The sequence below is a fragment of the Rhinolophus sinicus genome, linkage group LG02 (assembly GCF_036562045.2).
Source record: "Rhinolophus sinicus isolate RSC01 linkage group LG02, ASM3656204v1, whole genome shotgun sequence".
Classification (NCBI taxonomy): Eukaryota; Metazoa; Chordata; class Mammalia; order Chiroptera; family Rhinolophidae; genus Rhinolophus; species Rhinolophus sinicus.
Window position 1 is genome coordinate 79,373,467 of NC_133752.1, and position 25,548 is coordinate 79,399,014.

General features: G+C 36.7%; 1 protein-coding gene across 13 annotated transcripts in view; it reads right to left on the reverse strand.

The window, feature by feature from the left end:
- FRYL (FRY like transcription coactivator) overlaps nt 1-25,548 on the reverse strand; it is a 236,148-nt gene that overhangs the window by 19,636 nt on the left and 190,964 nt on the right. For all 13 annotated transcript variants that reach the window (XM_019741013.2, XM_074324663.1, XM_019741016.2 and 10 more), the window contains 9 exons: nt 21,053-21,223; nt 19,209-19,349; nt 16,480-16,677; nt 13,386-13,547; nt 13,189-13,263; nt 12,673-12,849; nt 8,814-9,017; nt 6,540-6,707; nt 201-451 (listed from right to left, as the gene is read on the reverse strand). In XM_019741013.2, the coding sequence (XP_019596572.2) occupies nt 201-451; nt 6,540-6,707; nt 8,814-9,017; nt 12,673-12,849; nt 13,189-13,263; nt 13,386-13,547; nt 16,480-16,677; nt 19,209-19,349; nt 21,053-21,223 (1,547 nt within the window). The remainder of the gene's footprint in view (nt 1-200; nt 452-6,539; nt 6,708-8,813; nt 9,018-12,672; nt 12,850-13,188; nt 13,264-13,385; nt 13,548-16,479; nt 16,678-19,208; nt 19,350-21,052; nt 21,224-25,548) is intronic.

Consider the following 25,548-nt stretch of genomic DNA (forward strand, 5'->3'; position numbering starts at 1 on the left):
GAATAGCCTGTTTATTTTTCTTTAAGTGAATAAACAGAAAATAACTCATCATAGTAAGTCATTTTATCTTTAAAAATGAAAACAGTATGATTATAGACTAAACTATGCACAGAAATGAACTAGGTTAGATGGTCATATTTGGGAGGCGATGGGAGAGAAGATATCATCTCGTTCAAGTGTTTGTGATACTGTCTTCTCACCTAGACAGTCCAGAGAAATCAGCTTCTTCTTCTTCACATCTTTCATCCAGTTCTTTCAAAGCTAAGGTAACATCTTCTTCACAGATAGACTCTGAGTAGCTTTCAGGAGCTAGAGCCTCTGGCATGTCAGTTTCCTCTAAATCAAGAATTCCTTGACACACAAGAGAATCCTGCTGTTCTTGAATTATATATGACCCTTCATCTTCAAAGGCTGTAATAACCTGTTCCTCCTTTAATACTGAACTTGTATCCTGTAAAACAATCATATTTTCATGGACTTTAACTAAATATTAAAACACAGATAATTTTATCAACATAGAATGACTTTTGCCATCAATATACATCTATTTTATTAAGTTGTCTTCATTTCCACAGTTTAATTTTATAAAATTGCTTTTTTAAAAAGTGCCCCAGGTTAAAAAACTGTTGAAACTAACATGTTTCACCTATCGCCACAAAGAAACTACAAGAAGTTCTCTTAATAGGATTTAGACGTTTACTGAGAAATATATCCTTTGGTAGAATATCTTCTCATACGTATTCTATCTAATTCTACACAAAAAGTTTATATTATTACTATAAATTCTCTCTTATTTGAAATGTAATTTCTTTCATTATACCTGAACATTATATGCAGTGAATTCTGGATATATGGAGGGGGAATACTTCAAATTGTTCACCCACTGGTCCTGTGGGCTGCATACAAATCAAGTACAGGTCCCGACCAATTAGGAGGACGCTGAACTTAAATGACTGGCAGTCTTACTCGTAGAAATGAGCTGAATACTTGTGATGTAAGATTGTTGTTAGGTAATAAAACCACAGTACCTCATTTCAGGTTTAGTACCAAGAATGCTTCATCACTAAATTAGAGTTCAGAAAACACTGGGAAATTTTAGACAGTTTTATTTTTGAAAATTAAATGAATTGCAAGCTCATTTATCAAATAGACTGACTGCATTCTAACCTGTAAGAAAATGATGACGAAAATATGTGTTACAAACTATATTCCTATCCATTGTAACATTACTGAAATATTGTTGCTACATGCCTAGCATGGAATATTGTTGAATAAATGAACAACCACTTTTAAAGAAGAAAAAGACCGCCAAGTTGTATACAATGACGGTGTCAACACCAGTTTCAATTTGCATGGATATTAGATTAATCAGTTTAAAAATAAACACTACTGGTCTCCTATAGTTTAGGAATAACGATCAGCTTCTTTCAGTACTTAGACCTAAGTTACTACTTAGTTTTATAGTCATTTCTTATCTCATGCTCATAGATAAAAATAGAATTTTCCTTCCAAAATATGAAAGGTAAGTGAAAGTCAGAACCCTTGACTTTAGACCAGCCTGGGCCTTAACTTTATTCATCTGTAAAATTCATTTCTAAAATAAAAAGGATTTTGACCAGATTCTGGGTTGGGTGCTCTTGAGATAAATAACTGACTAACCACAATTAGTTTATAATCTAAAAATGAGGTTAGGGTAATATACAAATGACAGTAATGTAGAACAGAGTATGGTCAGTGTATAGTAAATATCATAAGTGACATACAAAGGACTACTGGTACTCGGAAGGGGATCACATGTGGTTGAAGCAATCGAGACTCATCTCTTAGGAGAAAATAACGTATCATGTGCTTTGACAAAGATGGGGGAGTGATAGTATTATGAACTGGTTGTTTCTGTCCCCCCAAAGTTCATATGTTGAAACCTTAACCCTCAATATGACGGTATGTGGAGGTAGAGCCTTTGGGAGGTGGGGAGGCCATGAGAGTGGAGCCCCCGTGAATATAATTAGTGCTCTCCTAAGAGGCCTGAGAGGTAGCGAGCTCTCTTTCCACCAGGTGAGGACACAAGAAGAAGACATCCGTCTGCTACCAGGGAGAGGGCCCTCGCCAGACACTGAATTGGCCGGCACCTTGTTCTTAGACTTCTAGGCCTCCAGAACTGTGAGAAATACATTTCTGTTGTAGATAAGCCACCCAGTTTATGGTGTTTTGTTCTAGTAGCCCAATCTAAGACTAATAGTTTTTCAGGGAAAAGGAATTAGAAGTTGTCAAAGGCACAGAAACATGGCAGGAAAACACAAAGTATGCAATGAAGGGAATGAGTCTTCACAGAAGAACACTTTTTAAATAATATAAGAGATTCATTCCTTAGTCATTCCAATAGCTTATATTCAATATACTCTAAAGTTTCCATCTGAAATTTTCTTATTTAATGATTTGGCCATTAAAGGGATAAGCATAGTTATCTGGAAAGACAGTTTATGTGATAGTACTAGAGACATTCTACACCAAGAATTTTTATTGGTGTTAATTTTTCCTTCTACATCAATTTCAACATATCATGTTGAAATAATCCACCAGACTTCTTAGTTTGATACCCTCATTCTTCATTAGTTTATACCCATATTTGGTCATCGTTTGTTCTTGAATAATTTGAGGATTGATGTTTTATCTGTAATTATTATTATATAACACACACTGAAATTTTCTAATGACACCTAGGTTTCATGAAGAAGAGTGCTTTTGGGCTAATAGAATGGATTCTATGCTTATATGTAGATTATGAAAATCAAATTTTCTTATTAGACAGACACACACACACACACACACAGAGACACACACTTTATTATAGTCAAAGATTCATTTCCTATAAGGAATAATTTCTGTCATCAGTGACTGGTCTCAAACTATTATAAACACTAGAAGAAATCCTCTATAAAGATTCCTCTAATAAACACAAGTGCAGAATTTAATCCTTCCTAGAGCCCAGAAGTTTCTGTCATGACATGAAACACTATAGCTTGTTCTATCTTCCTGATATTAATGTAACTTAAGGGAAAAAAATTCAAATAAATATTTCTAGGAATAGATTTTTTTCTGTAGTCATAAAATATTTCACCTATTAAAATTATATTTAAATAACAGACTTCTGGTTTTGTTTCATATCTTGGTGCTTTCATACTTTTTTTAAAAGCGGGCAATTTTGGGTTATTTGACACTATTGGGCACAGCAAGGTGAAAACAAATTAGAATAACATATCCAACAGACACAAACTTGTATTAGTCTCTTGTGGACAGCATTCTTTTGGTGATAATTTTAATGTCAATAGAACAGTTTCTAATAAAATAGTACGGTTTAAAAATATCACCTTCATTCTTATCCACCAGTGTCACAAAGTTTATAGCAATAATGAAACCCACTACTGTAAAAGGAAAAAATCTAGTAAATTAAAGTGTTTTTCCTTTAGGGGGAAAAAAGTATCCTCAGGAACTTTCATAGTGCCTTGGAAGTGGGCCCATTAAATGTAGTTGGATGAATGAATTCCCCATCTGAAAAGGCACAATTTCCAATACATATGGATATGGATACACATACACACATACACATACACACACACACACACACACACACACACACACACACGGTATCAAAAAAAGTATGTACATATTAAGAAAGGAAACAAACTATTAAAATTATAATAATCAATATACACTGATAACAAAAGATGAACACAAGTCACATTTGACTTCTGCAATTACAAGAGGAGCTCAAAGTGGTTACCATCAGTGTCCAGATACTTCTGATTATGGCGAACTACTGCTTAAGGAACGTTGACCAAAGTGTCCAAACACTTGTATACCGTGTTTCCGAAAATAAGACCTAACTGGACAATCAGCTCTAATGCATCTTTCGGAGCAAAAATTAATATAAGACCCGGTCTTATTTTACTGTAAGACCGGGTCTTATCTAACATAAGACGAGGTCTTATGTTAATTTTTGCTCCAAAAGACGTATCAGAGCTGATTGTCCAGCTAGGTCTTATTTTTGGGGAAACACAGTACATTTGTTGGCACCCCCGTATATACTATATATGAATTTCCAATAAATATGAATTATTTCTAGGAGGTAGTTTACTCACTATGATTGTAGCTTTTAATAACCAAAAAAATAAGAGTTCCCCACTTCTTAATTAAACAAATTAAAACATACAACCATTAACCATACTGCTTTTGTTAAGAAGGTATTTCTAGTATCAGTCTGCTTTTGCCACTGTTTCTAAAGAGAATGTCCGTGGACCTTTTAACATGCTGTGATCCAAACTAGACACAGTAGACTAGATTATTAACTAGTAGTCACTGCTCACTTAGCAAGCCTCCCAACAACTGAAAGGACTGTAGTCCCCTTGAGGCGTATCTGTAAGTCCCGTCAGTTCTCTTCTGTGAACACGTCTCACGTCTGTGCTCTTGGTCTCAGTTGGGCCCCCTCCTCTCTTGCTGATATTCTTACCTCAGCCTCCTGCAGTGCACAGGAGACACACCTCTCTCCCAGATACTTTACCCAAACGCATAACCTCCCCCTGACGATAGGCGCCCAGACCACAAGCTCCACATGTCAGGTACTAGAACCTACTTTCCTTTCTTCATAAGAAAAGCTGGGATTAAAAAAACAAACAAACCATATCTGATCATGTCCTTCTGCTTAAAACCCTCCAATGATTACGGGCATTACATGGCCTAAAAATGGGCCATGGCAGTACCTCGGGGCCGCCTCTACCTTCTTCCTCCCCTCCTGCCGTGCTCACTGGGCCCCAGCCTCACGGGCCTGTTTCTTGTTCTTCAGATCTACCCGGGCCTCCTTAACTGCTGCTCCCTGAGCGTGGAACATTCTTCCCCCACAACTTCCAGGCTGGCTGCTTCTTGTCGCTTAGGGATCACCTCCAATGCCACCCTGTCCAACCTTCTCCCTCACCGAGTCCACACTGCTGTTCGAGTCTTTTTAGTATGAATAATAAGATGATCACTTTCTGATATTTACATTTGATTTGTTTTACCTGTTTATTATGTCTCTTCTGCTAGAGTTAAACTCCACAGAACCAGGAGCCTTTGTCTGTCTGACACGGTGCTGTAGGCTGAGTGCCTAGAATAGCGCCCAGCACGTGGCAGGGGCTCCGAAGGTACGGCTAACTGACTGAACGCTCGCATGGTCTGCGTTCCTATCCAGGGGGGCTGATGTAGTGCTGTCACAGACGTCTCTTGAAAGAATGAAAATTCATGACTTTCTACCTCAAGACGGAGTCTAAGTCCTTAGTATGGCGTGTAGCACCACTACCCATCTCTCCTATTGTTCCTCCTCCTCTATTATAGTCTCTAGAAATGCTGAATTTCCTGCTGTTACCAGAACCTACCTACCATGTTATTTCACATTTCATGTCTTTCCACATGGTGTCCCTCTGCCTGGAATGTGTCAGTCGCCATGAAGCCTGTTCTTTACCACTAACACCCCTATGCACAGCTAACCAGCCTCCAAGTTTTCAAAAAGCCTTGAACATGTCTATTATTGAGTTTCTCATACCGAAATGTAATGCTTCCTTTCAACCATCTGTCTCCTTTAATAGACAACGCACGCTCCCTGACAGCAGGGGTCATGCCTCATTCATCTTTCTAGCACCTAACTGAATGCCTGGCATCTAATATTTGTGGAATTGAATTATCTAAACTTCAGTCATACTAGAACAACCATTTAAAAACAGCTGCCTGAATACCTTCATTTCAATATATGTCTCCTTACTGTTAAAGATGTAAAATACACTGTCAGTTGAATAAGAGCATGAGATTTCAACTTATTAAAATAATGAGATGCAATAACTACATTGATTTGGTTAACACTGAAAAAATATAGTATTTTCCTAATAGTTATCAAGGCATAAAAGCACATACAACAGAGCTATACAATTAGAGTTAAAAAATGTATTTATAGTAATCTTTAAAAAAAAAACACTAAAAACACTAATACTTACTTATTTTTAGTCAGTCATTAGCTTGGAATCTGGCTTACTTCTCACAGGCCTTCCCAAAAAACATAATACTAGGAGTTCCAAAGTCATTTTAAAAGATTTCATTTAAACAACTGCTAACACAGCTGGCCTGAGGTTTTTATCCCAATCAGAGCACCAATTACATAAACCCAAATACAAAGCAAAAAGAGGTGAGGAAACAGAAGCGGTCCTTCAGAGACACAGCAGATGCTCACCACCCCCAGAGAAGCGTCTGTACAGTGACCTAATCACACTCTGCAACACAAAATGCTCATTAGAAACACTCAAAGATTATTTTTAACCTGTAGGTCATTTCCTTCATCTATCAACTATTTTCAGATTTGACTATTTCATTTAAAACAACCCAACAGGTTAGAAATACTGGAGACAAATCAAATAATTAGCGTTATCAGGTGAAAACTCTTTTGAAAGAAAAGCAAGGGATGGAACAGAGTGCTAAAAAGAGCCCCGATTGGCCATGCACCAGCCCCCATTTCTCCCCACCTCAGGCAGCTGGCTGTTAGCATTATCTACAGAAGGCTCCAAACTTGGGGTCTCATCTCTGATTTGAAGCACTTCTTCTGTTGAGACGCTGCCAGTGGAATCTTGAGACTGAAGAAGTAAATCAGTATGGTCTGGCATTGTTTCCTCGACAGCAGAATCATTGTTTAGCTAGAAGGAGAAACAGTCGAATAAGGAATTTATTTATAACTCACAAAGGCACAAAGACCACAAAGGGATATGTTCTATATCGTAAGATATTTGGGGGGCTGAGCTAGAAAGAGCTTCTTTGACTTCTTAGAGTGACCTTTTGCCCCCATTCAGGCTATTCCAGAATCGGTGCTGTCAGTGACACAGCTGATCCATCAGCAGAACTGAAATATCCTTTAATACAGGTTAAGTGTTGCTAAATGAAAACTGTCAAAGGGGAAGAGCTCTACGTGACTGTGTTCTTCTTGAACTGAAATTCCTGTTTTTTTTAGGGTCATGTTTACGTTTTCAGTTGGTCTGAGGATTTGTGAAGGCACGGTCTCTCCCCTGTGGCTTTCGTGCCAAGCATGCAGTGGATTCTTAGGAAGCAGTGTTCATTTTAAGTCTGAACTAGCTGTTCGTTTAAGCAAAACTCAATACCACAGCACTTCACCCGCACAAAAAGAATTAGGACAATAAAGTTGTCACAGCAGTCCATGATTAGTGGGTTTAGATTCTTTAAAAAAGTGGTAGTTATTAATTAGAAAAAAGAAAATATTATAAGTTTTCCTCTTTTAGGCAGGGTTATAAATTTTTCACGGCCAATATTTAACGTAAGAAATACCAAGCTTGTGATTGCAGTAAATAAAGGCAAAACTAATTTTTTTTTCCCCAGGAGGAAGCAACTTCAAGTTCTTTTTTTTCAATGTCAGCACTATGACTGGGGCTGGCCTTAGAAGGAGACAGTCAATTCTGCCCCATGGTTCTCCTGAGAGCTAACCTTTATTAAGCATGTACTATAGCCTAGGTGGTTTTCCGCCCATGACATTCCCAGGACGCAGGTACTTTCAGGAGTTCTTTTTGAAAGGGGAGGCTAGGTATCCTGACCACAGTTACACCGCAGGCTGGTGGTGATGCCGGCTTGAGCCTACAGTTTGGCTCCAGGGAGGGCCTGTGCCTCAGTCAGTCAGTCTCTGTTGCCAATCACTCAACCATTCCTTTAAGTGAGAATAGTCCATGGAGGACCACGCCTGCAGTGGCACAGATTTGCCTAGTTCAAACCCACTTTCTAGCTTTGTGTTCCAGGCAAGTCACTGAATCAGCGGAACTGCAATAACCATACTTACCTCGTGTGGTTGGGGGAGAGTTATAGTGACTGATACATGTAAAACACCATGAACAGAGACCAGTGCATCTTAAACACTCGGAGATTATCAGCAACAGCTTATCATCTAATACTTAAATGGGGGGGTTAGTTGAGAGACTTATAGGGGGCAGCAATGAGATGTCAAAAAAATGAGAGGTGACAAGAAGCTAAACACAAACTGACAACCTTACATTTTGTCTAACGCGAGCTCAGCCCCTGCCATTTAACATCACTGCCAACTTTACCAGAAGACCGAGTGTGGAGCTAATGGGCCCACATTAAAGAGAGGCACAGTTTAGTTCAGTCTGAAAAAGGCACCCATAGAAAAGCTGTGTCACTGTAGGTTATGCCTGGTCCTCGCTGGTTGATTCCTTGTCGCGTGCACCATGGTGGCTATTCCACACACCTTCTGTCCTCGTTCTGCCACCTTCAAGTTCCAACCCAGCTACCACTGCATCTTTAGCCTTCCTTTCAGCCCCACAGTTCTGAATGAACACACTATAGCCTTCAGTTTCTCATTTTTCACTCATTCTTTAACTCTGCTATCTAGCCGTTGGGATACAAGCCAGAACCTCCATCAGACTGACGTGACCGTGAAAGAGACCAGAGTTGTTAGCAAATTGAACAGTGCTGCTATCCACACTGACAGCACAAATATGTATCACTCACAAGGAGGTCCTCGAAAGGAGACCCAGAACAACTCACCATCCTTAGGAGAGAAGCAATGTAAAATATGTCTCAGCTGCTAATGGGTGTGTACTTATCAACTTAAACGTTTGGTTCTGTCATGGAAAACAGAATGCGCCATTACTGCTGCGATTCTGGGTGTTCATTTCAGTGTGTGCATTTTACCCAAACTGAAATGAAAAACAGAATAGCAAGAAACAGTAATTACTAAGTTGGAAGATAAGAGGAAAAGGAGACCAGCTGTCACTGTGTACCATCTGCGTGCGTGACAGGATCTGGCTTGCTGTGAGTGCCGCTTCTTCTTCTGAGGACTCATCTGTATCTTCCTGATTTGTTAGGTTCAGGCTGGGGGTGCTGCTGGAGCACTGGTACTCTTGGAGGGATGGGGTGTCCCCTTTGTCAATACTGTCCAGTGAGCGCCTGCGGACTCCCCAGTTGAAATTGTCCATACTTTCACCCTGGAAAAAAGCAAGACATGATTTCTAAGACCTCAAGTTCATGCTTATAGATACAATAAATGTAATACACCAGAAAACATACACCACGGTGAAAAAATACTTAATGCATCGTCATAAGCAGAGTTTCAATCAGCCCTTCAATTTCTTGAAACTTTTAAAACATCATTAAATATTTATATTAAAAGAGATCAAAATATTAGGTTGACAACCTGTTTCTTAACTTTCTGTGTTGTATTACTGGGGACCAACTCACTCTACTACTATCGAGGCCATTTCTAATCTAATACACAAACACAAATGAGACCACAAAGAAGACAAATACATCACAGACGACAACAAATAAACAACCCACAACACCAGGCTGCAACTTACCTGCAGCTCCTGGTTAGCAAAAAGGAAAACACACAGAATTAGAAAGAACGAAGACAAACATTTAAATATACACTACACTTTTGGGGAAAACTCTGTGATTTCTCAAACCCAAAGACTGATTCAAGCTCTGGATTAAGCTTTGTGCAGGAAGCCAATGTGTGATTCGAATTACTTTTTTATGCAAAATATATTGTGAAAAAGTCAGAGACAGACACTTAAAACAACATTTCTATGATACACTTCAGCAACACAAACTTTAAGAAAATCTTCAAAATTCACATAGATTTAATACTTGATACAATGCAAAACTGACTTAAAATACCCACATTCAGTTGACAACATACAGGGTCACAATTATTTTAGTCTATAGGATGGTTCTGACTAAACCAAATGGTCATTTTTCATTATAAAATAGTTAAAAATCAAGATCACAGCTATCAAAACATAACCTTTGCCAACTTCAAAAGGTCAAGAGGAAAAATGACAAATTTCAATTTCACCCCAGATTTATATAAGTTTCTGTTATTCTAAGCTGATACCCCTTTTGTAAGGATGTAATTCTTACAACTCTTTCTTAAGCCCTGATACGACAAATTACAGTGAGTTGGCTAGCAAAATATGATTTACTTGTGTTCCTTTACTCAAGAGGGATTGTCCAGAATAGAGGTTTTCAAATCTTTTTTTTTAATAAAACAGAGGAATACTTATTTCAAATAAAATTTAAGGTGCAAGTCAACTGTGTAAAACTGATCAAACCAGAGCTGCTCTGGCTGAAAGGAGGCCAGGAGCTTTCCCCATCTAGCCCTTGGTATTTCTCAGGGTGTACCCTAGAAGCCCTAGGGCTCTGCAGATCAGAGTTTGAAAAGCCTCCTTCACAGAACATAATGCAAATATTATTATGTAGCATAATACATCATAATGGCAACAGCCTTCAATACAGATTTGGTAAATGAATGAATACACAGCGTGGGCTTTCAAGGTTTCCTTAGTTAAGTTTGTTTTGTAGCAAAGTATTTCCTGTTACCATATTTTAAGGAAGAAAGATTTAGAAAATCTGTCATTTGATTTGGCCTAATTATGAGGCCGAAATTAGCACCACTCTCCCCAAATGACTGTCACTTGAATTAAAGACAGACCTACGATAAGCATCTTTAATTTAATCTGACTAAAGTTGTATTCAACAGCTACTTTTATTACTATTGACATTTTAGAGTACTGGATGAACTTGGAGCCATTTACAGTGTTCTTTAAAAAAAAAAAAGCAAATAATAAAAGAAATAACCTTATCCTTACAAAAATGTCAAGAGCCTGCCTTTAGAAATTTTAAATTCTAAACTCTACAGTGCAAATAACTACAGAAGAATTTAGAAGCTGCACATGCCCTGAGGTGGGCAGCAGGTCTCTTCAACCCATCACACTTTCTTGCCTCGTTGTTCAAGTCTGTCCTATTTCCTACATGTTTTTCAAATTGTGGATGTGAAATCCATTTTTTTGAATCAATACAGAAAGGAAAAGAATAGAAAATATATTAGTGTGCATAGCATAGTAAAGGTACATTTGTGAAACTTTTATTTTAAAGGTGTGTTTATGTATATACTTGGTTGTGATATGAATGTATTAACTATGGATATAAAAAAAATTTAAAAGTCACTGCCCTACAAGGTGCTGAAGAACAGTTGCTTTGGGGGCTCCTGTGAACCTGTACAATTGTGTCTTTGGGAATATGTAAACGGTGTGCTATTATGTAGAAGCCCACAGAACCGCTAAGCTGATGCCAAGGCATTTGTTTGACTCGGAGGCACCATGGTCATCTCCTCATATCTGCAGGGGAGGCTGAAGCATATAAGAGGACCTCTCTAATCTGGTTTCCTATCAACAACTACATGTGACAGGGCACAGGCAACCACATTTCACTCCTCCACCTCATCTATTAGCGCCAAAGGAAACATCTGTTCAAGGGAGTTGATAAATGCATACGTAGTGTATGAGTGACTTCAAATTCTTTGGAGAAAGATATACCAACAACATGGTATGGACACTTGATAATATGGCATTTGGGCTCTCAAATATAGGTATTTGTAACAATCTGAGAATGAACAATTTTTTTTTTAACCTATTTCTCATAAAATTCTCAGGTTTAGAAGATTGTGGTTTAGGGGATTGACCTCAGTTACAGGAACAGGTTCCGAATAGCCTAAGACAACCAGGGCAATCTTACTCTCTTTGCTAGTGACTGTTTCAGAAACTGGCAAATGTCTCAACTTGGGCCAATGAGATATGACAAGAAACTTGCTAAAAGAGTTTAGGAGAGCAACTTTGTCACTTTTCTGAGAGCATTTCTGGAAGTGACCCTCATTTTTTTCTACTATATGTGGATGTAAGGCCACATGTACCGTGTTTCCCCGAAAATAAGACCGGGTCTTATATTAAGTTTTGCTCCAAAAGACACATTAAGGCTTATGTTCAGAGGATGCCCTCCTGAAAAATCATGCTAGGGCTTATTTTCCAGTTAGGTCTCATTTTCAGGGCAACACGGTAGCAGTGACAATCATCTTTCTGTTGTCTGAGGGTAAGCTGACTTGCAGAGAAAGGCAGAGCTTAGAGAACTGCAAAGAGCCAGAGACCTCACAGCTATATCTACAGAAGTCCTACTCTGGACTATCTCAGTTTTATGAGCTGGATTTTCCACTTAGAAAGTATCTGAATGGACACACCATCAATTTAATCTAAACTGAATCAATTTAGAAGAGAAAGCCCTTTGGGTATTAAATGAAATGAGGCATTTGAGAGAGCTAGCTACATCATGAAGAAGAAAGTGGTGAGGAGTATCACAGGAAGAATCTCAGTCATCTGCCATAGGAAAGAGTTCGAGAGCCACAGCATTCTTAACCATCAATTTAGCATAAGTGCTACATTCTGAAAAATGGTTTGATATACTTTCATGTAAGTTTTTACTATTTTGCTGCACATTAATTTCTGTAGCGCATGCCAAACATTTAAGCCTAAGCTCACCCTAAATTTAAAAAACATTTTTGGAGAAATCCATCTTTTACTTTTTTTTTTTTAAAGATAAAGATGAAAAACTAGATGTTTCTCTTTTATTTCAGACTTATTCTGCCACTGGACTAACTGTACTAGTAATCACATTTAGTTCCCAAGTTAGATTTTCATCTTTTTGACTACATACTGACCTTAATAAGGAAAGAGTCTATGGTCAAATCTTTAATTCTTATACAGTTTCAACTATTCTATGAATACTACAATAGAAAGCCCACATCCTTACCTCTGCATCTTCCAATTCAACATCTAAAAAGTCAAAATCCTTAAAAACGCCAAACTGTTGTTCACTGGTATTATCTTCCACAGCTACTTCTTCCTCTTGAATTATGTCTTCTGTTGTAGAAATTAGGCTTGTCTGTTGGTCACCGACTTCCAAATCTTCATTAGAAGAAAATACAACCTGATGCCCCCGCAAAAAAAAAAAAAAAAAGGCCATCCATCAGCTTTGTCACTCTGCATACGAGACATTGTGCCCTAAGAGCCACTGCGGGCCTCATTTGTCAATGAATGTGGAGCTTTAATTTGGTCTTCATGTTAATGTCTAACTGGTTGAATAATTAGCATAGCTGCCAATTGTCACAAAAACAAGTCATACTTTTTTCATGCTTAGTCAATACCATAAGTCAGATAAGTTAGAAAAGGCAAGCAAGGAGACAGAATGATTTCCATTTCTTTATGGAATAACCTGATTTTTCAAACCTTTACCTGATTTTTAAAATGTGTTTTTATGATTACTCACTGATGGATTCTTCGGAAGGCCAGATTCTGGACCACAGAGAGACAGCACATTCATTAGCTTTTCTCTTGTTCTTCTCTAAGGGAAAAAAAATTCAAATGTTACGATTAATGATAAAAATAGGGCAAATTTTCAAGTTTTCATACATTCAACAAAATTGATTCTTCTATGAATATTCAGTTTTGGTATTTTTTATGTACCTGTGATAACTGTGGCCTTTTCCAGCTAACAGGGACCAAGGCATTAGAATTTGAACCAGAAGAAGTAGAAGAGGTACTTCTAGTAACAGCAATAACTTTTGGTTTCCCATTTCTTCCAGCTGCGCTATGCTGGTCACCATATTTGTTTCCAATAATTGGTGTCTACACAGAAACAAAATGTCAGTGTTTGACTCAAATATTTCAACATAAAAGGGTTATATATCTATGACATTTTTAAAAACAAACAACCAAAAAAGCAGCATAAGGAGAAAGATTACTTAGCTTACAGTAGATATTACAAAAATCAAAGGTTGTTTTTATCAAGAGATTTCCCTTTATTGGAAATGTGTCTCTGAGACTACCAGTGAGCTTATTCCTATTTTAAATATAGATCTGCTTTCTTTAACAACTACTTTTCTCTCCATGATTATAAAATGTATCTTTGAAAGCTCAGAAAATATAAAAATGATTTTTAAAAATCTCACCATTCAGATTTAATGTCTATTAACATTTTGGTGTTTTTTTTTCAATGCATATTATGAAGTGTGCTTCAATAATGTGCTTTTGCAAAGATTCAAGGTAAGTAAGAACTCCAAAGAAGGTATCTATGTAGCTTCTTACTACAAATCTGAAGTATAATATTTCCAAAACTTGTTTCAGTAAAAATTCTACGATGATCGAAAACTCATTTATATGAATTTGGCTTTGTGAACTATCTTGAATTTGCATTTGAAAATAATATTCAAGCTCATTCGCATATTATACAAGTCCCTTTATGATCTGGTTCCTGCTTATCTCCCTCAACTCAACTTCTACCACCCCCGCTGACCTTCACAATCCAGCAAAACTGAACTTGCTATTGTTTCTCAAACATACCATGCTTTTATGGACCTGTGTTTTGGCACATGCTACCCGCTTTGCACGGAATATTCACCAAGCAAATCCCTATTCATCTTTTAAGGGTGACTCCAGACTTCCAAGGACGCCTTCTGTGAAACTACCACTACCGGTGGGTAATTCTACTTGGACATGTGCCCCGTGAGGGTGCTTTGTTTATGTGCCTGTCTTTCTTACTACAGGAGAGTCCCCAGACCAAACACGATTCATCTCTGTTTCTCTAGGGCAGGGGTGTCAAAACTGCAGCCCACGGGCCAACTGCGGTCCGCAATCCAATTGTTAATTGGCCGCAGCAAATTCCAAAAATATATTTAGTTTTCTTAAACAAACCAGGTGAGGCAATACGTACTTCACCTCGAGTGAGTGGCCCGGCTGTTTGTGTATTTTACCGCATCTGGCCCTTGGTGAAAAACGCTGAAAAAGTTTTGACACCCCTGCTCTAGGGTATCTCCTGTGCCTAAACATAGCAGGCACTTGGGAAACTATGATGAAATAAATTGAAATCAGGTTTATCAAATGTTTTGAGAATTCACATCACTGCTTCAAATAAATTGTTACATCATCAATTTCTGACCCGGAAGAACAGTAAAGCCCAGTTACTCTATCATAGTCTGATGCTAGTATGTACTCCATGTTAGAATTTTCAGGTGATATTAAGAAAAAGATTAGCAATAAATACACTTTCTACCTTAAAACAAAAAACAAAAACCAATGAACTTTGGATAAATCCTAATAGCAGGACTAAATTGCAAAAAAAATATTTTTAAATCTATATATTCCTAATCAATTAAAATGTGATCAGATCTTCAATTTTTATCTTTCTCAACTCCCCTTCTATACTTTTTGTTTGTTTGTTTTTGTGTGTTTTTTTCTCCTTCACTACTTGATCCATATCTTCTCTCTTGAAAAATTCCTCCTTTGGTTTGTAAAAGACCATTTCAATGGCACCAAAACCACCAAGATTGGGTTCAGGTGCTGGAGAAAAAAGAATTAGGGTTTCCCAAAAGGGTCAAAAATCTTTACGTGAAATTTGCATGAATATGTGTCATAGTCAGAACCCAGGTTCCCTTTGGGACTGGTAGGTCCTGCCTCTGTCTAGCAATATTGGGCTTCTCACGTCTCAGTTTATTGTAGCCTTGTTTTTCCTCCCACGATTTCAATTTCAATATATACAACACTGAAAATCCTTAACATTTTTACTTCCACCCAAGTTTTCCTCTAAAATTTCAGATCTCAAAATCTAATTGACTACTAGGCACCTCTGTCAGTGTGTTTCTTAGTTACTTCAGAGTCAATATATTCAAGACTGAACTCATCACCCCCTCTTGCTAAACACTGTTCTCCTTGAATAGCACCAACATTCAGGGGATTGTCAAAGGAACTGTCCTGTTGTCACTTCCACACATAGCACTTCCTCTCCTTCCCATCAAACCCTATCATTTACAGCCTCAGTCCTTTTGAAAACCATCTCTTCATTTTCTCTGCAGTTGCCAGGGGACAGTCCAACATTAACTTTTGCCCAAATTATTCTAACAGATTCCTCACTGATTTCCCTCTCCTCCCCCTTGCTCTATTTTCCATCCTCTTGCCAAAGTGATCACCTTAAAATGCAAATCCTAATATTTCCTACTCTACCTAAAAATCCTTTCTGACCTTCTGGTTCAAGATAAAACCATCTTGTTACTACGGCAAGCAAGCTCCCTTGTCCGTCCCTGTGCCTTCAGCTTCTCTCTCATCACACTCAGTACTCTGCTGTGTACTCTGTACTCTGTTCTCTGTCCTCTGCTCAAGGTATGCTGTACTAATTGGAAGTTTCCAGAGCACCATGCTTTCTCACACTTACAAGCCTTCATTCACACATGCTGCCTTTTCTTGGATTTAATCCTGCCTCCCCACACTTCCATATACACATGCCTGTCCAGTGTTACTTCTCTTTCAACACTCAGGTTAGATGCACATGTATTTCGACAGCACCTAAACCTTGCTTCCAGCCAAGAACTAATCACAATGTTTATTTGCCTATTTCTCCAAGAGACTGTCAGCTTCCCAAGAGTAGACCTTCTCCCCACCCCCATCCCATTTTCACACCTATCCCAGTGTTTCCTATTGCGTATGAGCTCAATTTGCATGTTGAATGAATAAATGAACAAATGAAAATTTCTAAAAGAGCTTCTGTATGGATTCCCGAGCATCTTACCTCAGATATATCAAAATGGAAATCTAAGGTCTTCCCAGGCAGCTCCTTAGAGACATTATTAAAAATCTTAGTGAAGGATATTTCAGGAGAACCTATATCTCCCCCATAGGTCTTGGGGACATCATTGGGTACAACAAGACTTGCAGAGCGAGACACCACCAGTTTTAATATGTTAAGGGCTTCCTTCCAATAAGGACTCTGGTTTAAAAAAACAACAGACATATCAGAGTTACGAATACATATTTAACTAAGAACAAAAATTTAGCTACTCTACACAATGAAAATACTGTTTCTACAAAAACTCTTGTTAATTATTCATTTTTATTTTGAGGTCCTTAACAAAGGATCTGAGTTAAAAAGGGAAGAAAACAAGTTATTTGTAATGTTAGTTTTTATGAGGTACTATATACATAATATTGCTAACAAATCAGAACACCTTCCATTTCTCCCAATAAGTGCTTTATAAATATTATTAATTTAGAAATTCTAATAGAGTAATCTGGCAGTAGTGGTAAAGGGATTGCATATGTGTGAGCTTTGTAAAGTTTATAGTTTTATGACTCTAAATATTTTAAGTCTTGGAGTAAAAAATTTCAATGCATACTTTTTTTAGACATAAAAATATTAAAATATCATGTTTCCCCAAAAATAAGACCTAGCTGGACAATCAGCTCTAATGCGTCTTTTGGAGCAAAAATTAATATAAGACCCGGTATTATATTATACCCGGTCTTATGTTAAAATAAGCACCCTCACATATTAAAATAAGACCGGTTCTTATAGTATAGTAAAATAAGACCGGGTCTTATATTAATTTTTACTCCAAAAGATGCATTAGAGCTGATGGTTCGGCTAGGTCTTATTTTCGGGGGAAAACAGTACTAAAAAAAAAATTTAGATTTGTGTTGATGAACTATGCACCAAATAATAAGTGTAAATACTGTGCTAAAGTGATGCTCTCAGGGATTACTGAGTTGTATGTGAGGGTGCGTTTTTTTCTCCCTACATATATGGTGGCTATGTTTTTCTGCTTTTTTTGGTTTTATATATTTCTACAACATAATTTAGGAATGATTTACATGATAAATATATATGTGGAGAAGAAATCAATGTCTAATAAAGAAATTATAGTATTCCCCCCTTACTAACTTGAAAAGAATGCATATAAAAAACTACTTTTTTTTCTTAGTTATGGTACCAAAATCACATTTTAACCTTGTATTATACATATCGTTTCACAGTTGACAATTCTGGGGATGGGGAGAAGGGAAATGCCATTAAAACAACAAAATTAAATAAAAAATCTTTGGCAGAACTGAGTTATCCAATTTAGCTAATGACATCTTAATATTAAGACACCTAAAGCACAATGTATTTAATAATAAAAACATCCACATAACATTGTGACATTTTAAGCATATCACTGTAAAAAACAGTTTACATTTAACAAAGTTATGACTTAGTAGAAATCATAATTTTTTCTGGTAAAAATAAGTAGAGACTCTGAATATTGTAAAGCGGTAAAACTTCTTCAGGAATGTTTCTATAAATTACATGGGTAGTTGTGTTCTAAATGTAAAAGATTATCAGGAGTTCAATTCTTTGTAAAATGTTTAATGCTTGAATAAAGCAGAAATTGCGATGACCCATCAGTGTGTTGGTTCACACCACAACATTTAAAAATAAATTTCAAAAAAAATTTGAGTCAACATTTTGAAATTAGGCGGTTTTTGGAGAAAAACCCATTTCCAGCATCTCTTTAAAAAATGTGAAGTTATAGCAAGACAACATGTATTCCAACATGGCAACCATCAGGGGATGCTAAGTTGTGCCGTTCCTTTTCGATGGGGAATGTGCAGTTCATTTAGACACAAATCTAGGTCCTCTTTTGGTTGCTTACTAGTGCAGTGGGCATGCGAGTTTGTGTTTCTGAACAAAAGAAATATATTTATGTTTCATAAATTAGTAATTCGATGTGGTATGTGTTTCTATGGGCAATCCAGCCAAATATTTGATGAGTTAACATCTTCATGCTTTAAGCAGAAAAAAGAAATATGCTTTAGAAAAAAATATAATTGTTACTTGGTGAAGCTTTACTCACTGAGGGATAAGACAGAAGATTAACAGGGTCACCAAAGAATCTTACGTTTTTGGAATACTTGCAATCACTGATTTTCAAGGGAATTTAAAATATAACCTGGATTACCTAATGGCATGGAAAACATTTTAAGACTTTCATAACTTTCAGATATGGACTAAGACATAAACTTGTTGCAAGCCAAGTATTTCCATTTGTAAGTTTTGCTATAGTGAATGCAAATATAGACGAAGCAGAAACACAAAAATATTGATCTGTTAAGGTTCTTAAAGAGTTTGCTCTCTTTGATAAACTATATCCACAATACTGATCTGCTCTGCAAGGCCTTTTGTCACAGATAGTTCAAAGGCGAAATTCAATACAGACCAGGTTGACTTACCACTTACATTAAACCAAGTCTGACTTTTTTCCCCCACTTTCTAAATATCTGGTGCTTTTTATCAGGCACCATACAGATTCTGCTTTTCGTCACTTACACTGAGAACATTATTCCATGTAAATATTCCGGAAGACATGATTTATGGACTTACCATTTCTTTACTTCTGGTCATTTAAGATTTTTCTGATTTTTTTATGATTACAAATCATTTTGAGATGAACATTTCCACACATAAATTTTGTGGTCACTCACCTGTACATATTTGCCAATAATCTTTATGATCTCCAGATTAAACTGCTTGACTGGGGCAGCAGACAGGTCAATGTGACTCAAAAGACTATAGATGATCTGTAGCAATGATTGCTGCATACTAGACAATCCTTTTTCTAACAGCTAAAAGTAACAGTAAAAAGTATACTTTAATCAGGCTGAAGAAAATTCAATATTTATACTTATGATGTTCAAAAACATAATAGATTTAAGCCATGAATTTATGGTTGAATGATTAGAAATCCAGGGACTAAAAAAGGTAAAATATCTATTACTCTTATTTGGTTTTGGCTCAGAAAGGAGAATTAGGTATTTTTCATCTTAATCTTGGTGTTTTCTTTAATTGCCTAAACTAATTTCATTGAACACTATTTGTTTTAGGTAAAGAGAAAAACCACTGTACCACCATCACCAAAAAAAATAACTACCCCAAGCTATTCACACCGGCCACTTATTAGCTTTGTAATCTTGGACACGTTTCGTAACTTCTCTGAGCCTTGATTTTTAAAAATAAATCAGTGCTACTACCTACCTCATAGGGTTTGTAGGACAATTAAATTAAATATATACAGTTTAAATACATGTAACTAGTTTTAGTACTGTTGTTAGTAATACTTTGATAATTATAATACAGCAAGGATAATTGACACTAGGAAGAGTAACATTTGAGGCAAACCATTCCCTCTAGAGAATGGACAAATGTTGCCCACAGATGGCACACAACAGGCTGTATTGTGCCAGTTCTAGCCCTTAGCACCCCACGACTGGATCTGTAGGGAGAATTAGTGCTACTTTACCGGTGAATTTGATGGTGGCACAAAAAGTGAAGCTGGTCTAAGGCACTTAAATTCAAAGCCGATTAAGGTTAGGACTGGTTTTATGTCAGCTTGTGTCCTAAAGGTGTAAGATAAAACTAGAGACTTGCATTCATTTAGGTTAGTAAGCTGTTGGGCACACAGCTCACACTGTCAGCTCTCTTAAATATAAAGTTGATGGGAGTATTCCTATCAAAACCAACACTTTAAAACTTCACAGCAGTCCTGAAGCATTTTATGACAGTCAACATCAGTGATGTAAATAATTTAAAGAGTGTTATGAGCATTTATAATGCTCACTGAATCGTGAATGACTTTTAAGTCTATGCAGTATTTCAAATTTAATTTCTAGAGGTCAACTTTTTAAAAAGGGAGGTGTTACTTTATTATAAGATGACAAACATTTTTAGTGACTAGGATTTTCTTCCTTTTGGGGTGGCTATCTACTCAGTAATTTACCAGGCATGAAGTTACTTCTTAAACAAATAAATATTAACTTTTTATGCTGTTCCAGTTTTGTTTTGTTTTAATAATTCCATTTTTAGCCTCCAAAATCATATCTTAGATTAGGAAGCAAATGTATCATCAAAATAAAAAAAATTCCCCAGAGGAAATGCCGCTGCACACTCTATTATTCTAGAAGGGATTTCAAAGTCAAAAACTAATTTTGAAGAAACAAATACTATAAGCATTCCTTAGGATCAAGACCACTAAAAACCCATTTTAAATAAAGTTGAGGTTTACATTATCTTGAACTTATACCACTTAAGGACAGTGAATAAAGAAATAAATACTGAAAATGGGGAGGGGGGGCCTTTATAAAAACTTTCTTTATACTTGAAAGGTATTATCTATATTTTTCTTTAAAAAAGAGATGTTAATCTATACTCACTCTCAAAGACAATTTGAAGATTCGTATCAGTGCTGCTTCTAAAAATAAGACTACCTAAAAGTTTTGCCACAGAGCAGTTAAAAAAATCACCACCATCCCCCCCTTTTTTGTAAATTTACCTCTGCAAGGTAAGTCACAAGGTTAAATGTAGTATCTGAGAAGGAATCATGCAGGTATCTACACACTACGTTGATCCAGTTAGAACAGTCTCTGGAATAAGTGTGTGTACTGTACAAACTCATCATGTGAGCCAGATTGACAAGTGTTGGGCATTTTTCTTCTGCACAAACCTAAAAAAAAAAAAAAAATCATTCACCAAAAATAAAGACACAAGTGTAAACTTGAATTTATACCTAAATGCACTTAATGAAATAATTTAGATGTATATGTTGAACCTTTAATGCATTTTATTTCAATATAGTAGCAAAGTTAGAAGAGAAAAAAAAAGCACAGTCTTAAGAGACTAACAATAGATAATATGGAAAGATGATTAATATGTCAAACACTTGCTGTGGCTGTTAAATACTATGGCTTTTTCAGTCCGATGCTCTGTAAAACTGTCTTTGGTAAAAAACCCATACACGGTTTGGTAAGCCCCATACTCATATATCCTTTTGTAACTGTTTCGTAAAAAGAGTTTTGTTTTGGGGGGCCGGCCCGGCCCGGTGGCTCAGGCGGTTAGAGCTCCATGCTCCTAACTCCGAAGGCTGCCAGTTCGATTCCCATATGAGCCAGTGGGCTCTCATCCACAAGGCTGCCAGTTCAATTCCTCGAGTCCCGCAAGGGATGGTGGGCAGCACCCCCTGCAACTAAGATTGAACACGGCACCTTGAGCTGAGCTACCTCCCGGATGGCTCAGTTGGTTGGAGCGCGTCCTCTCAACCACAAGGTTGCTGGTTTGACTCCCACAAGGGATGGTGGGCTGCACCCCCTGCAACTAGCAACGGCCACTGGACCTGGAGCTGAGCTGCACCCTCCACAACTAAGACTGAAAGGACAACAACTTGAAGCTGAACGGCACCCTCCACAAGTAAGACTGAAAGGACAACAACTTGACTTGGAAAAAAAAGTCCTGGAAGTACACACTGTTCCCCAATAAAGTCCTGTTCCCCTTCCCCAATAAAATCTCAAAAAACAAAAAAAATTGAGTAAAAAAAAAAACGAGTTTTGTTTTCTAAAATCTACACATGGTTTGTGCATAAGTAACTAAATAGGCAGGCTCAGCCCGGGAACTGTCAAGGAGGTGCAGAGCTGCTGCACCAAAGAAGACGTGCTTTAGTCTCAAGCTGTCCGGGGTCTCAGTAGAGCAGTCCCTTGCAGAGCCGCAGTGTGTGGGATATCTTCAAAGGACTTCATTGGACTCTGGTAAAACTGAGTCCTGCATCTCCAATGAGTGGCAGTCGACAGGTGGACCCAAAACTGCTCTTCAGGAAGTCACCTAAAAGCTCTTAAGGTCCTTGACCAATCATTTAAAGGCCACTTCAAAGTGTGCTGACTTCCTAAAGTTTGTTTTGTCCAGTGCTATGGAATCTGAATCAAGGAGTGTTTGGGAGGATCTCCCTTACTAAGTGCACCTTCTTAGTCTGTCTGTTTCCCGAGTTATAGGTGAGGATGTTCCTTATCCTCTCTGGGGGACATCTGAACAACGCAGAACTATCAAGGAGCCATGCCAGTCTTTTATCTCTGCCTACTGCAAAAGGCTAGCCTCATTGAAATTTCTTTTAGTTTTCCTTTTTTCCATTTTCCTCATTCTTCCATCTTATTGATGTATGTACATATGTATGTATTTTCACATACTGCCTAAAGCATTGAGTAAAGAAAGTAGAGTACTACCTTTTAAAATACATATACTGTAATTTCAACTTCCAGATGACCCTGATTTATTGTAATTCATCAGGTGGACATTATCACAGGATAGCCCTGAGATATGAAGGGATACAAGACTGCAGAGACTAACACAGTACTTTGTAAGTTATTTTAAAAAATCATTAAAAGCATCTGGTTTTATGCACTAGCCTTTTTTACCCAAAAAACAGACACCAGGGAGAAAAAAATGTTAGTTGATATTTCTTATTTGTATTTCAAAACATAATACGTTATTGTACTATTATTTTTAAAAAATCTCAATTTTATAATTTCATAACAATTTATTATCTTTCAGGAAAAGCTTTTATAGTTTAAAGAATTTTCCTGAAGAATAAGATATTCTATAAAATTCTTGTATTCTTAAAGAATATATATTTTTAAAGAATGATTTTTTTAAAAACTATTTTTAAAAAGAAAAAGAAAGGTTTTTAGAATATATGTTGTGCAATTTTATAATAAAGGGCTTAGATTTAATTTTGGAATTTTTGAATTACCAGGTTAAAAGAATTTAAAAGAATTCCAAAAAGAATGCCTTACAACAAATGTTTTTAGTATACTGTTTTTGCTGTGATGAATAGCTAAAAAGGACTATATTTTTCCTTAGTGTTGCCTCATTTTGAAATTCTATGGTCTCCAAAGGTACAAATAGTTGTACCAGAGATAGATGCCTAATGAGGAAGCACATAATGGTAGAAAATTACTCAACAGTTTAAGTGAGGGAATAATTAAGAAACCAATTTAATTCTCATCCTGCAGCCTGCTGAAAACTTAAGATGGAACCTCTGTGTGCTGATCAACAGGAAGAAAACAGACTTGAAAAATAATTTATGACTCACAGAAAGCCATATATTTGATTTCTTAAAAACAAAAAAGATATTTGGAATGTCCTGTTCTTTGCCTCAGTTATGGCAGAAGAGGCTTGCTACTCAGAGGCCTTGTCCCTCAGCGGTCCCCATTTACCCAGCACTTAGCAGGGACTTACTCAGAGCATTGCAGCCGATACTCTTAAAAGCTTCTACCTTTCCTATTAGGGGACAAATGCTTTTTATTTTCTTGAAATCCCAAAGAAGGCCAATGTATTTTTTCCCCTAATATTTTCTTTCATGTAGGAAAAAAAAATAATCCTTGTTTACATTTTCTAATGTGTCACTAGAATAAAAAATTGAAAGTTATTTTAATAAATTATTCATTTTATATCACTTTTAGACCTCACTAATGGAAATACATGTTGTTGGGTTGTTTTAGGCAAATAATCATTTTTTTTTTTTTAATTAAAGTTTATTGGGGTGACAATTGTTAGTAAAGTTACATAGATTTCAGGTGTACAATCAAATAATCATTTTCAAAACTGAGATATGTTTCCATTAACTATAATAATGACTCTTTTTAAATACATGCTTTTAAAGTGATTGTGTTAAAGATCTCCCCATATCTAATTTATTTAGAAATTTAATTAAGAGATGGATTTAACAGCATTATTTTATCACGTATTTTCTGGTCATTTATTAATTATCTATTAAGATAATGAAAATGTTCTTACTCTTGTTAACTGTTAGTGTGATTACTTGTATGGGTAGTATCTTTCACTACATCGGCACCTAGAGATAAATTCGAACTTACCAGTGTTGACATTTGGGCTTTAGAGAGGCGGGTGTTTTTTTCGTTTGTTTGTTTGCTTGGTTTTTTTGGCTTTATGCATGCTTGCTCTTTCCATTTGCTGCTGTGCTACTTGTTAACTGAATCTCAGTTTAAAAAAAAAAATTCCTTATATAAAATATAAAGTTCTTCCAGAGAATTATACTTGCTTGTTCCCTTCTGCTGCAGACTTCTCTGATTTTTCTCCCAGTGGTAGATCGTTTTCTCACTGATATTGCTATTCATTCACCTCCCCCAGTTCACCTAATTTCCTGTTGTACGTATATTACTTACACATTTATATAACTCCTTCTTGCAACTGTTCTACATTTTCAGTCTGTGAAAAGCCTTATTTCCAAGACTGAAGCTGACCAAAAAACTTTAACGAAGAATTAAGTTTAAGCAGAAGAGAGTTTGATCTTTGTTGTTCTTCAGAGGAAATTAAAAATATAAAACTTCAAAATCATATTAAAATTAAGCTCAAGAGTTATACTTTTAAACAAATGTCAACAGATGATTTAAAAATAGCTACATTCCTGTTTCAGAACTGTTCAATGGGAGAGAAAGAACCAAATAAGGAAAACAAAAGAATGAATGAGGCAGAGAGAGAGATGAAGCGAGTATTAAAAAGGCAAAGGAAGAGAGAACTTTCAGAATCCCAAACTATATTATGCCCTCTTCTTCCTCAGGGCTTTTGCACATGCAATTGCTTCTACCTAGAAAACGTCTACCCTTGGCCCTGCTCTGTTTCTTACCCAGCAAACTTACCTTGGTTATTCCTAAACCTTCAATATCAGCCTAGATGTGACTTCCTAGAGAAGACTTCTGCTTTAGGGACCCCCTAAAATACTCTGCCCTCCATTGTACTTATCAGATGCTTCGGTAACTGTCTATTTCCTGGACTGCATCCCCCCATAAGGCCCACAAGAGTAGGTATTCCATCTACTTTGATTGTCATTGTATTTCCAGTACCTAACCCACTGATCAGTAAATATTTGCTAGTGAACAAATGAACAAATTAGAAACTGCCAGAAAGGTAGAGAATAAAGTAGGGAAGTGGAGCAGAAAAAGACTCAGACTCAGAGGAGTGTTACTCTAATGAAATAATTTTATT